The 14,370-nt window shown below is 33.5% G+C and overlaps 1 protein-coding gene across 1 annotated transcript; it reads left to right on the plus strand.

Moving 5' to 3' along the window:
• Positions 1-4,864: 4,864 nt before the first annotated feature.
• On the plus strand, positions 4,865-14,342 carry LOC110457554 (cholesterol 24-hydroxylase-like). The gene is made up of 14 exons (XM_021508883.1): positions 4,865-5,030; positions 5,877-5,954; positions 6,515-6,596; positions 6,832-6,905; positions 7,368-7,454; positions 9,330-9,468; positions 10,201-10,314; positions 10,836-10,992; positions 11,337-11,402; positions 11,698-11,770; positions 12,140-12,335; positions 13,096-13,187; positions 13,406-13,475; positions 13,738-14,342. The coding sequence occupies exons 1-14, from the start codon at positions 4,915-4,917 to the stop codon at positions 13,906-13,908; spliced, it is 1,515 nt and encodes a 504-aa protein (XP_021364558.1). The 5' UTR covers positions 4,865-4,914; the 3' UTR covers positions 13,909-14,342.
• The last annotated feature ends 28 nt before the right edge of the window (positions 14,343-14,370 follow it).

Here is a 14,370-nt window from a genome sequence, read left to right on the forward strand (position 1 = left end):
CATAAGTCGATTGGAAAGTCTCGTATTATTTTATTTGTGTCACAGTGACAGCTAAGGTGACACGATGACTATGTCTATAACAAATGATGCTAATATTGATACCTATTTTACAGGACCGTATTTGATTCGATAATAACGAAGTTTTTAGGTTACATGGAGTACGATTAGGACACTAGATTAAAACTATTAAGAAAGTGCGTAAATATCAATATGCATGTTTTTCTTTAACAAAATATGAAAATATTAAGACGTCCGTTGAGCTGTTAAACAATAACTCTAAAAAGTGGAGATCTTAATTTGTATCTATTGTAAAAAGCCAAGCAGGATAACAAATTGATGGAGTGGAGGAATAACCTCCCCGCTTCACATTCGACATAACAGACATGTGCATCATAGACATAGTATAAAATAGACAGACCAATGAAACAAAGCGATATTCAAACCCAAAAGCATACGCTTGTTATGATATCAAGTTGTAAACTGTCCTATAAACAGAAACAACGATGTCGGGGCTCATGAAACAACGCGAAGTAATTCTATTAAAAGCAATACGACACTAATATACATACGTTTTGTCTACTAACGAGTGTTATCGTAAACGAAAATCAGTCTTATTTTCGTGATATAATATTTAGTTTAATAACAATGATATAATCAAAATCTCTGTATGGACGTTATTTTGTATCCCTTCAGCGGGGCAATTTACATAAATATATAGTGGGACCTAGTTACAGTGTAGGGCCTTGACACAGATGATAACAGTGTTAACGTACCTAGATACACTGGTCGATCATATCATATACACTGTAGCAAGATATACCTGTCTTAATAGAAAATCTCTGACACATAAAGATTTATTTTTAACCAGATATATTTCCGAAATAATCAGGTTTAGTTCACTAAGACCGTGTGAGGTCATGCCTATGAAACTAGGCTATGAAATATTAAATAGGGTTGAATTAAGGTTTGTTTTGTTAACTGGTAAAACTCTTATCATAAAACACCCCCTCCCCCCTAAAAAAACAAAAGGCTTACATGGGTAATTTTTGGAGTATCCAATCCGGTCATTGTTTTCTTAATTGCTTTATTGTCTCCCGTCTGACGTCATGGTTTCATGTGGGAATCTATCATATGATTTCACCGTCCATATATGAGTTTATATGCAAAGTATTATAAATGGGGGTATTAACGGATCACACTGTTACCACGTGAAAAATGTAGGTCCATGTAAACCACATTTTTGCCGGGGACATTCATAATCAGGTAAAGGACGATAGGTAATTGACACAGAAGATAAAGGAGCAGTCACTACCTGGCGATAACGTCTAAGTATGCTAAAACAAAATACGCAGATTCAAAGTTGGTGTTTGTTTGTTTAGGGTCGAATAAGAATAGGTTAGATAACAATTCTTAAAACAAGTTACAAACACTATGGAGAAACAGAAAGGCAGGAACTGAAATCTTAATAAATGCAATGAAATTGAATTTTCTAGTATGTTGACATTGATATGATCCTCTACAAAATATTCTGTCTAGTATTTCTCCTATTGTATGTGGCTTCAGCTATCATTAGATGTAGGCGAGAAATGCATTTTTATATTTTGGCATATGATGGAACATTTTCATACTTCATCAGGTGATGTAACATTTTCACACTTTAGCGAGTGACGTAACATTTTCACACTCAGCGGGTGATGCAATTTTTTTCACTTTAACGCATACTTCGTTGGGTGATGTAACAGTTTGAGACTTCAGCGGGTGATGCAATTAATTTCACTGTAGCGAGTGATGTAACATTTTGACACTTGAGCAAGTGATGTAACATTTTGACACTTCGGCGGGTGGGGTAACATTTTTACACTTCAGCAAGTGATGTAACATTTTCATACTTCACCGGGTCATGTAACAATTTCAGAATTCAGCGGCTGATGCAATTTTTTTTCACTTTAGCGAGTGATCTAACATTTTGACACTTCGGCGGGTGGGGTAACATTTTTACACTTCAGCAAGTGATGTAACATTTTCATACTTCGGCTGGTGCTGTAACATTTTGACACTTCGGCGGGGGGTGTAACCTTTTGACACTTCAGCAAGTGATTTAACATTTTCATACTTCGGCTGGTGATGTAACATTTTGATACTTCAGGGAGCTGATCTAACATTTTGATACTTTAGCGAATGATGTAACATTTTCATACTTCATCAGGTGATGTAACATTTTCACTCTTTAGCGAGTGATGTAACATTTTGACACTTCAGGAAGTGATGTAACATTTTGACACTTGAGCAAGTGATGTAACATTTTGACACTTGAGCAAGTGATGTAACATTTTCATACTTCGGCTGGTGATGTAACATTTTGACACTTCAGAGAGTTGATCTAACATTTTGTTACTTTAGCGAATGATGTAACATTTTCATACTTCGGCTGGGGATGTAACATTTTGACACTTGAGCAAGTGATGTAACATTTTCATACTTCGGCTGGTGATGTAACATTTTGACACTTCAGCGAGTTGATCTAACATTTTGATACTTTAGCGAATGATGTAACATTTTCATACTTCAACGGGTCATGTAACAATTTCAGAATTCAGCGGCTGATGCAATTTTTTTTCACTTTAGCGAGTGATGTCACATTTTCACACTTCAGCAGGTGATGTAACATTTTCACACTTCGCGGGTTATGTAACATTTTCACACCTCGGGGGGTGATGTAATTAGGAATATTTGCACACATCAGCGGATTATATAAAGGATTCATGCTCTGGCGAGTGATTAGCCCCGGAGTATCATGTTTTCCAACAGTACCAAGCTTTCTTTACCTCTAACAAGAACAAAAAAAGAAAAGATAAGAAAAAGATGCCATAAAGGCGGCCATTATAACCGGCATACGTAGAGTATATAGAACAGTCTTAATTGAAAGATTTAGCTCTAACCAGGGTTTCTCTTCGTGTGTACATGTTGAGCACATTGCTCATAGTTTGTCATTGCTGCAATTATAAACAACTATAACAATGCCAGCTACTTTTCATTTAACTTTGCTAAAACAATGACTACCAGTCAACCAGTAATATGTTTTATGAAAAAATGTCCATCTTGATTCTTCAGTTATGTAGTTAGCTAGAGAACAATCCTAACTTTTTACTTACATGTACAGAGCAAAAAAAACCCATAAAAGCGAGAAAAGCATAAGCAAAACAAGTGAGTTGACACAACATAATCACGACGAATTGCGTCGAGGCATATATTTATATCTAAATCCATATTGCAATGCATTGTGGACACTAGGCTATGGTGGCAGAGTACAGTAGAAATGGCTTGACCCTAAAAATAAAGGGCATGTCTCGGATAAACATAGTTAGCGGATTCATCCTGCACAACACACCTACATATATATATATATATATTTATAAACTACATTTTGAATAGGTGTTTTTTAGAAGAACATTTTTTTTTTCAAAAAGTGATTTCCCCAAATTTGGGACTTCTGAAAACCATGGTTACCACATCAAAAAACACCAAAATATGCAAAAAATCATGATTTTTAACCCAGAATTTGACCCCCGCAAGTAGAATTGTTTTTCTTAAAACCTGTCTGAAATTAAATATCGCCTACTCGGTAACAGAAATACTCACGTTTTAGCATAGGTCATTCCGGTGGATTTTTCACAATATTTACACATGTGCTGAGTACAAAAATAGACTACCTGAAAAGCTAGCTTTTGTTGTGTAGACACAGATTCGTAAATGCCCAAAATTGTAGTCTCAAACCAAATTCGACTTTTCTTTTTTTTAAATTATGAAGCCCACATAGTCCACTTCATCATGTATATGCCAATTTTAGTGCTGATTTTTTTTTTAAATTTTGATACATGTTATATTACAGGGGTTATTCATTGTATAAAAATATCACCCATGGCCACCGTACGCTACTGTACTCTGCTACCTTATACATCCCTTTTTTTCCCCCAAAATTCAATCAAAACCTTTTAAATGTCTGGAAAATGACACAATGAACAAAAAGATGTATCCGTTTCCTTTCTCACTTTAAAAGTGACCGAGTAATATGAATTCTCCTGCTAGGTGATTTTTTACCAATTCTGCTCTCAAACTACCAACAAAGGGAGGTAATCTGAAAAAATAAAACTTGAATAACTTTGTAGTTTTCAGGAATAAAATTTCTTTTTGGGTAAAATATGATGCTTTAAGATCATGTGCATGTGAAAAACAAAACAGTACAGTGATACAAGGATGTTTCTGTCTTGTGTGATGACGTCATAGTTACTGTGATGTCATCATAACTATGACGTCATCAATGGGCATCTGTGACATCATCAAGGCTCACTGATATCAAAATGAATACCAGGAAACCCATCACAACAACAAACTAGAAACAGACACACTTCCCGTAACCGATGAACAGCACAAAAATGTCAGATATTCTGAAACATCAGACAAATGACACCATAGCAACCGTTGTTTACTTTCCTCGCCTAGAATTGACAGTGACCCCAGACATTGGTCATTTAACATATTTCTCTAGAAAAAAAGTTTTCTTCAGCTGTAATTATGGAAATAAAATTTATTTTGATACATGTTACATTACAGGGGTTATTCATTGTATAAAAATATCACCCATGGCCACCGTACGCTACTGTACTCTGCTACCTATAGCTGAGTTCCATGCGATCAACCTTGTTGGTATCTAGTTATTTTTAAGTTAGTTTTTCAAGATATCGGGCCGGTGTAAAGGATAATGTATTAGGCTGTTAAGACCTTCCGTAGTAGATAGATATATACGATAAAAGGGTATATAATGTTATTGTGTTTCACAATCACGATTACATTTGTGTGTGTCACAGACTGCGTACGTACCTAATTGATCTTGCGATAAAGTTGTGCCTACTTTTCATGGAATTCTTAGGAATTGTTATCGCTGTGTGTCTTTGTATGCTTGTTTCTGTAGCATTGCGTTTTCACCGACAACATCAAAAGTATGATCATCTCCCGGGGCCTCCCAGGGACAGGTTGGTATTATGTATAAACAGTAACCGTTCTTTACTGTCGTTGATATATGAAAACACACTTTCTGTTTTTGAAATAAATATGGATTATAAATAGAGAATAATACATGTCTTTTTCCATATCACACCCAGTATCACCCCGAGACTGCAATATCAGCCCAAGGGCAGAAGGCCCGAGTGCTGATATTGGTCGAGGGTTGATACTGGGTGTGATATGGAAAAAGACATGTTTTATATTGTTTATTACATTCTTACTAATAAAAGCTACTATCTTATGATCTAATTTTCGTTTGAAATATTGAAAAACGAAACATGTCCAAAATGGTTGTGATACGGGTTTTGCGGGCTGATACGGGATTTTGGGTGTGATACGGCGGGGGCTGATACAGCTTTTTGGGTGTGATATGGCGAGGGCTGATGTGGGTAAGAGCAATAGTGTCGTATCGCATATACAAAAAACCCGTATTTCTTAGTAAGTATGTAATGATAGTTAATAATACATAGTTCATAAGATACTTTATAAGGTCTCCTAGTGTGCATTTGACAGTAACCTTATATCCTGGGCCCTATTTGTTATAGAAAACGTATTCTTCCAGTCGAATTGTTTTATTTGGAGGATTCATGATTTCTTTGGTATTGTTTTGGTGTTAAAGAAGTCATCACCAAACGAAGAAAATACGGGTTAAAAAACTCGTTTGTAACAATATACTGCCAATACGAAGGGTTATCGTGCTCTTCAGTGTTATTTTAATTGCAATTTATACCATAACATTGATATGTTCTTGCGGTAAACTATATCTAATTTGGGAGATGATTGTAAATAGTAAACAAAGCATATATCTTTTGAAGTTTCTGGAGTGGACACATTCCTTCTATTGCCAAGGTGATCGCTGCTGGTGGTATTATGGATGACTACTTACTGGAAGTGTGAGTAAATGAAGCCAATCTTTTGGAAACAATATTTCATTGCATTAATGGCGTTTCTACAAAATGAATCGAATTTTGTGAACTTAAAAAATTCATATAATATTTTGATTAGTGTGTTTATGTATTTGCTGATGCTTTTGAATTTGTGATAATGAATATTGTATGTTGTGTGTTATGCCGGTGGGGTTCGAAAAAAAGAGGAGATACTGTTATCATCATATATTGTATTATGCTGTGCATTGATGTTATCACGTGTTTCATATGCGAAAACGTCACATGGTTGACAGCATCATTGCATCAATTTATGTGATATATTCATACATTCAATTTTACAATTCAATTAAGTGTAATGGAATCATTTTATCATTCTAAAGGACTTGTAAGTAATATAATAAAAAAACAATCTTCATTTTACTTCAAAACTGGACCAAGAAACGTTTGAATTAAGAACTATTTAATTTTCTTTCGAATTCTGAAATAATCCCTGTCAATGATTTTGTTATAATAACTGTATGTAAGTGACATGTTGATAATGCTAAAGCAAACAAAATAATTTTCAGTTGTAAAACCCACGGACTGGTTTTCCGGCTTTGTTTGTGGAATCAAGTTCTTGTTATTGTATTGGATCCAGAATGCATTAAGGTAAAATATATATTTTACCGATTTTATTCTAAAATATTCAAAATTCCATTAAATCATTGCTTGTAATTAGAAACTAAGTGGATGATCCTTTGGAACATAATAACCATAAGTGAATAATAATTTTAGTGGATTTTACGGTGCAAAAAGTATTAATTTGATTAAAGAAAAAATATTAGTGCTTCGTTATTATTTTCTATCTTATTGTAGTTTTAACAACAAAGAAGTTTTCTTTTAGGATGTTCTTGTATCTGGAAACCATCCGAAATCAAAACGAATATATTCCGGAACCACTGGAGTGTTTGGTGCAAGGTAATAAAACTTATTTTTCAGATTGTTGTTCGCATATATGTTTGAACAAACGAATTCACACAATCGTTATCTTTATTTTTTAGCGGTTTGGAAATAGTTGGTTACGTTAAACTAGTCACTGTCAATTTTTTTTTTCAAACACGGATAAACAACATTTAAAGTTGATAACGCTTCAGACAGCAAGTAGGAGATGATTTATTATAACTGTATCGATATGACAACGACAAGATACACAGCTTAAAGAAAGTATATCATAATGCTTACGAATAAAACTTGACTAAATCGAAACCCAGTGATTCCAAAATGTTTTATCGAAATATCTATGACAAAGATAAGTGATATATTACTGAAGACGACACAATATCTAACAACAAGCGATTTCCCATACGAATAATTAATATAGAAAGTCCTTTTGCAATATATATGTTACTTATAAAATTAATCTTGATTTTACGGTTTCAGGTTTATGGACCAAGGACTTCTAACACAGGTTGATAATAAATTGTGGATAATGCAGAGAATGCACCTCGATCAATGGTTCAAACCACAGTAAGAGACCAATTGAATACTGAAACACTGAAAAAGACAGACACTCTTATTGATACTACAATATAGGGATGAGTGGACATACATATTTACTGGAGTAATGGAATTTATATAAAGTTAAACCTCGTTATGATGACACCATTTGTCAGAAATTTCTTTTGCGTTATAAAGGGGTTTTGCGACAAAATGAAGTAAATAAATAAAGGAGTTATTAACAAAAAGAGACAAAAGGGACCTTGTTATGTGTTAGCAGTAAGTAAGTTTGCAAATTAAACGAGAGGCATTGTAAAATATGGATGTATACATTTCATAAAAATAAATGTTAAAAGAATGGATTTAGTACGCGTAATTACTGAATGGTATAAGAATAAGGAGCTATTTAGCAAGTAGATTGAGAAACCACTGTTCCCAGTTAAAAGAACATTTTCATTTAGAAATTTTATAAAACAAATGTTCGTCCGGAGTTTTACACAAAGTGGACCAGAATGAAAATGTTCAGTGGTCCTTATAGACGCTATAATGTGGTTAGGAGACATTTGGATGTATGCTACATAAAAGGTCAAAACTTGCCTTGTTTAATTAAGTCATCTAAATGAATAGATAAACGTTTTCACTGGAGTCTAAAAGAACTGTTCAGGCAATATTACGGTACTTACTCGAGGGTCAAAACAACTTCAAAGTTCTTTAAAAACGGCAGACAACGAGTATCAATTCAGCAAATTAAATAATACACTACGATTTAAGTTAAATGGATTGGATATATAAATAATCATTTACACAAGTATGAAATGTGAGATGAGATGAGCTGTGCTTTTGCTTATTTAACTTGTTAAAGGCTTTGAGGAGATGATAGTTGCCACACTGACAAAGTAATACACGTAACCAAAAGTTTGTGTTAAAAACCCCATTAATATGTTTCTTTAAGCATTCGTTATAAATGGATAGAGGAACGAACAGACGGTCTGTGATTTAAAACTGGCATGATGCCATTTTTTCCCCGATGTTGTTTGTCATTCCTAAACTTCATTTGAACTTTAATATATATCAAATAACATTAAAGAATAGCACCTTAAAACCCATGCGTTATTTATTAGATAATTAACATGTGTGATTGTATGATAGTTGAATAGTTGAAAGCTTATCCGTTTCAGTGTATTTTACTTCTTTTTTCAGAGGAATATTTTCCTTTTATTGCCTGTCTATACTTTATATATTAGAAAAGTATTAATTATTTGTCATGACTTAATGATTTATCGTAAATACACTAGAAAGGATGCATCATGCCCCAGCCTTAGCGCAACTCTTCGATTGAACAATATTCTTGATTTGCTGGTTAGAATCAACAGCTTGGCACAACTCGCCTATATGAAATACCCTCTCCATTTTGGGTCTTAATACCACAACAAAACTCATTGTTTCAATCTATCGATATCAATCAACAACATATGAATGACCTTTGACAGACTTAAAAACACAAATTAAAGTCAGTGAAAATTCTTCGGATAATTCTGATCATGTGCATACGAATGTTTAGAAGGTCTGGAAGATATATCAACTGTCGTTGCTTGCTTGTTCGGGAATCCTATAACATATACAAAACAAGATGGGCGTACCTCATCCATGGCTTCTTTTTTAACATTTGCTACATTTTGCGGTAATGCTTTTGGACTAACTTTAACGTGCTTTATTTGTTGGAACGTCCAATAATACACGGTACACGTAATATACCAATTAAAAGTGTTGTTGCATTTCAGAATTTTAGACATGGTAAAGTTACAATAGTTTATTTACAAATAACTTTCATTTCTCAATCATGTATGCACTCGTTTTTTGACTCATTCAGATGTCACATTTACTAATTTATATAACTTCCTTCAGCTACATTCGCCAGTTTGCATCTGAATTCAACGAGTTTGCCGATCGTTACACAGAGTTCCTTGAAACCTATGCGGATGGCAAGACAGAAGTTCATACATTAAATACGTTCAACAAACTGACGATGCATCTCTTGTACAAGGTTTGTATATTAGTAGGGTAGGTTATCTCTTGTTAAAAGTTTGTCTACGAAAAGGGTTTGTAATCATCTGATGTACAAGGTTTGTCATGGAGTAGGGTATACTATCTCTTGTTAAAAAGTTGTCTAGGGACAGGTTTTGTGATTTCATTTGATGCACATGGTTTATCTTTGATAGAGTAGTTTATCATCTAGTGTCAAAATTTTAGCCATGAGTAGAGTACATAACCATATAATGTACAAGGTTCATGTATGAGTATGGTGTGTCATCAATCTGTTGTTCAGTGTCTGTTTGGTGTGTTGTTTGTGTTCATCTGATCAACAGGGTTTGTTTATAAGTAGCGTGAGTTATCAGTTTTATGTTCAAGGGTTATTTGGGGAATGGTATGTTAACATACGTTGCGCAAGGATTGTCTATGAGTAGAGAGTGTTGTCAGATGTTATACAGGGTTTGTTTATAAGTGAGGTGTGTTATCAATCAATGTTTGTTTGGGGTATACAGGTTAGATATATGAATTTATTATATAAATGTAAAGGAGCCGGAAGTCGTTGTAATTTTTGTTCGCATTACATATAAATGCTAGAACATGGATGTGATTTTACTAATTAATGTATTTCTGAATATAGAAATGGCTTACAGGTATACAATTTATGACAGTTATTCAAAAAAATCAAATAATCACTGTATATTAAAATATCATAATAAGAGTACCATGTGATCACGTTTTTTTCCAGGTGGCGTTCAATGTTGATATGGGACCATTAACTAGGGAGAACCATCCCTTTGTCACGAAAATGAAAACAGCTTTATCAGGATTTGCGGTGCTCGTTTCAAATCCTTTCGTAGCTGTATGTATAAAAACCAATAAAACAATATGGAATTCTAAACATTTTGAAGGTGAATGTGTGACACACAAATGTTATTGCATCTATTAAACTTGGTAACAGATACGGATGCCAACAATGAATAACACAGTACTTTACAGCTGTTTCGTTCTTCTAGGCCCCCAATGTGATGCTAGGGGTATACAGGTTGAATTCCAAAATAGTCTCAAACTACTGCTGAAGCACAAGAGGATGTGCATGAAACCAAACCCTTTACTTATATGAAGTACTAGTTAAATTCACATTAATAATGAGTAAAGTGTGCATATTATGAAGGGTGCCATTACGCAAACAAGATAACGCTTTTTGTTTTTTAATGTTGCTAAAAAGTATTTCCTCTAATTTTCTTGTGTCGATGTCAAGCTCCACATTTGTCACTTTATGTTCATGTTGACGCTGTAAATAGGACAAAAACACAAGAATTACTGAATGCGCGTGTTCCCTTACTAGTAAGAGAACTTAACATTTACTATTTTGAGTTTTAGATCAATCCGCTCGAATGGAGATTTCGCCGTGATGTCCGGGAAGCTATTAAATTTATCAGACAAAGTGCAGAGCAAGTAATGAAAGAGAGAAGCATGGCGAAAAGCAACGGCGAATATATCCCACGCGATCTCTTAGAGTACATAATGGAGTTAAAAGGTACTTGTAAAGACCGTATTATTTGTACGTCAATATATGTAAATGTGTAAATCAGTGTAGACAGCAGATATTTAAGTATTAAACTACTTTCAGATAATATCCTTTCCTTTCGTGGTGGAAATACAACCTCTTGTCCGAAAATTCCAAACGAAAATCAAACTTGACTTTCGAACTGTTTGTTTCCTTTCAAGTCACGTTCGTATGACTGCTACTATAGGTTCATAGTCTAATAGCCCGAAACGAAGTGTATAAGGTGTACATATTGACTTTGTAGCGCAAATGTAAATAAAAGTAAACATTGAAGAGATTTTTTTTCTATGGTCAATGTCTATGTATTGTTTCAGAAAAACACCCATCAATAATGACAGACGAAGTGCTGTTGGACAATTTTCTGACATTCCTGATAGCAGGTAAATGTATTTATTTTTGATCTGTAATTCGAATATCAATATAAACAGGTCACAGCCAGTTTAAGATATAGATATATATAGAGTTTAATATTTTGACCCCGTATTTATAAAGCAATTTATGCAATTTCATCTCCAATGTTTTATGACAATGCATTATGACAATGTTTTATGACAATGTATTGATTTTTGTTATTTGAAAACCGACGTCTCTGATGGAATGATGATTATTTTAATTTTGAAGCAAAAATCTGTCGCATTTTTAATTAATTGATATAAATTGGTATTTATCCCACAGGACAGGAAACATCCTCCAACGCCATGTGTTTTATGATTTTCCTTCTCGGGCAGAACCCAGAATGTTACAAAAAGTAAGATATGGGATCAGTTCTCATCACTTGTATTCATGATATTGATAAAAGATAAAGGCGAATGTAATAGGCAAAGCAGAACGAGATACAGGTTTCCTAGATGGACGATATATCTGAATGATGCAGTGTAGTCTATTTTAACTTACTTTACGTGTAACCAATTTCTATAGGTGCAGTCACTTTTGTGTGATACATTCATATTTCAGCTATGCAATATATTTGAAATAATATTCACAAAAATACATGTTTTGATTATATTGTCTTTTCTGACCCTGTCTAACAGTGTTGGCAACAAAAATCGTATGTGATTATATTTATATGTGATAGCTTAAGGTTGAGTATAAAAACATCATGATATTACCTTATTAGGCTACAAAGAGAAATTGATGAAAACGTTGGCGCAGTGTCGGTGATCACACTGAATGAGCTTGAGAAGTTACCCTACCTAGATATGGCATTAAAGGAAACACTTCGACTTTATCCTGTGGGTAAGACAACTTTTCGCGAGACAATTAAGGATCACGTGCTCGGCGGTCACCTCATCCCCGCTGGTACAGATATGATGGTAAGGACATTTCGTTATATGATTTAACATAATTAGGACATAAAGCATGTTCCACAGAAAATTGACAATTTATCGTAAATTGTTTTGTAGATATACTTGTAGTACCATGGGTAGATGTTCCAGAACAAGTTCTTATCTCTTGTTTCCAATTCAACCAAGATCAAAATGGAAGTCCTGGAGAAGTATCATAAAACTACTACGACACTGAAACCAATGCAAGATTATTTGTTAGATGTCAACACAACCGTTTGAGTATTCGCTTACCAATGTCAAGTCTTCAGTATAATCACTGAAATTAGCAAAAATCTAATAATCATATTTTTATAGTGATCATGGTATAATAGAAATTTACAGAGCCTTCAGATCGTTCAAAATCATATTTTACATTTTTATTTGAAATGTTTGAGGAAAAATTTGTCAAACTTAAAATAACTATCGTTATATATAGAATTTGTTTATGTTCATTAAGAAAAGAATAAAAATTGTTAATATATTTGAAGTAGTCTTGTGCAGACATATACAGGTATTTGTATTAATGAGTTATGTGTAGCTTTGCCTTTTATTGTTTGATTTGAATTTATGTTCTCTTCCAGAAATGATATTTCTATAATGACCAAACCCTGTACAACTGTTATAACAGATAAGTGGACTAAAGATCAAATAGTTAATTATATCATGTCCACATATTTACATATAATGGTGATTGCTTACAATGCGGTACGAATAGAGAATATATGTACTATGTGAATTCGCCTTACAGGTTAGTTTCTACGCGACGTCCAGGGCAGAGCAAAATGTGAGAAACCCCAAAACGTTTATACCAGAACGATTCCACAGCGACAGCTTAGAGAAGTATATATAAATGATCATGTGCATTGTATACGTATGCTGGATTTAATAAACTACTCGAAAGAAAATTATATTTTAATCCTCGCTCACATGGCAATCTTTCGATAAAATATTTGAACCATATGAGTCGTTTAAACATTCGATGATCTTAAATCATATTTTATAAAATATGAACTAATTTCTTTACCTTTTTATTCGATAAAAATATGTTTCTATTTCAGATTAAGCAAATATGCCTCAACACCATTTTCAGTTGGACCCCACACATGTATTGGGAAAAAGTTTGCTGAGGTATGTACTTTTCATAGGATAAACCATAAACTTAAGAAACAGATTATACCGCCAATGACATAAAAAAAAATGAAAAAAAATGAATGACCTTTGTTTGTCATATCATCTTAAAAAAGTGAATTGTAAGACTTTCTTAAAAAAATCGAAATGTATAATTACTTAAATAATGTTTTTTTTATCGTTAAATGTTTTAATCTCAGAATAATAAATACTTGAATTATCATGAACTTAAGAAATTGTTTTGATTCTTTTTACTCAACAGATAGAAATTAAAATCATGATTGCCAAGATTATGCAAAGTTTTGATTTTGAACTTATTCCTAACCAAACCAGTGAAATTCAAGACAACGCTACAATACAACCGAAAAGTGGCGTCAAATGTTTCTTTCGCCCTCGAAGAAGCGGCATCAGCGTAATGGAAAAGACTTTATAAATCACTATATACGATATGTGAACTTATATAAAATCCAACGGATCCGTACAACTAACGTCCTATGAAGTAATCTTTTTCAATGCTTTATGCTTTGCTATCGAATTGTTACTTTCGATATTATTTTCTTCCTTAATGTGAAAGGGAGCCAACTCACATTTCAATATTAGGTGTTTCTATTAAACAATGTGTATGTATACTATTACGATTTTCTTGACAGAAACAGGATATAGTTGTTTTTTGTTTCTGGTCGCCGAAAATTTGAGACTCAAATAGTTAAGCCTAATACTGATGCTGAGAGAAGAAAGCGAAGCAAAATTAGTCTTATGTATTAGAGCTGATTTTAATTAATGTATAATCAAGCATTCCAAGTACTTTGTGCACAATCATTCGTTAATCATCAGATACAATTAATACATCATGTCTTGCAGTTACGGTTATCAGTAGTATTGTCATTATAATCAG

This window comes from Mizuhopecten yessoensis, unplaced genomic scaffold, assembly GCF_002113885.1.
Source record: "Mizuhopecten yessoensis strain PY_sf001 unplaced genomic scaffold, ASM211388v2 scaffold9211, whole genome shotgun sequence".
In the NCBI taxonomy this organism is placed as follows: domain Eukaryota; kingdom Metazoa; phylum Mollusca; class Bivalvia; order Pectinida; family Pectinidae; genus Mizuhopecten; species Mizuhopecten yessoensis.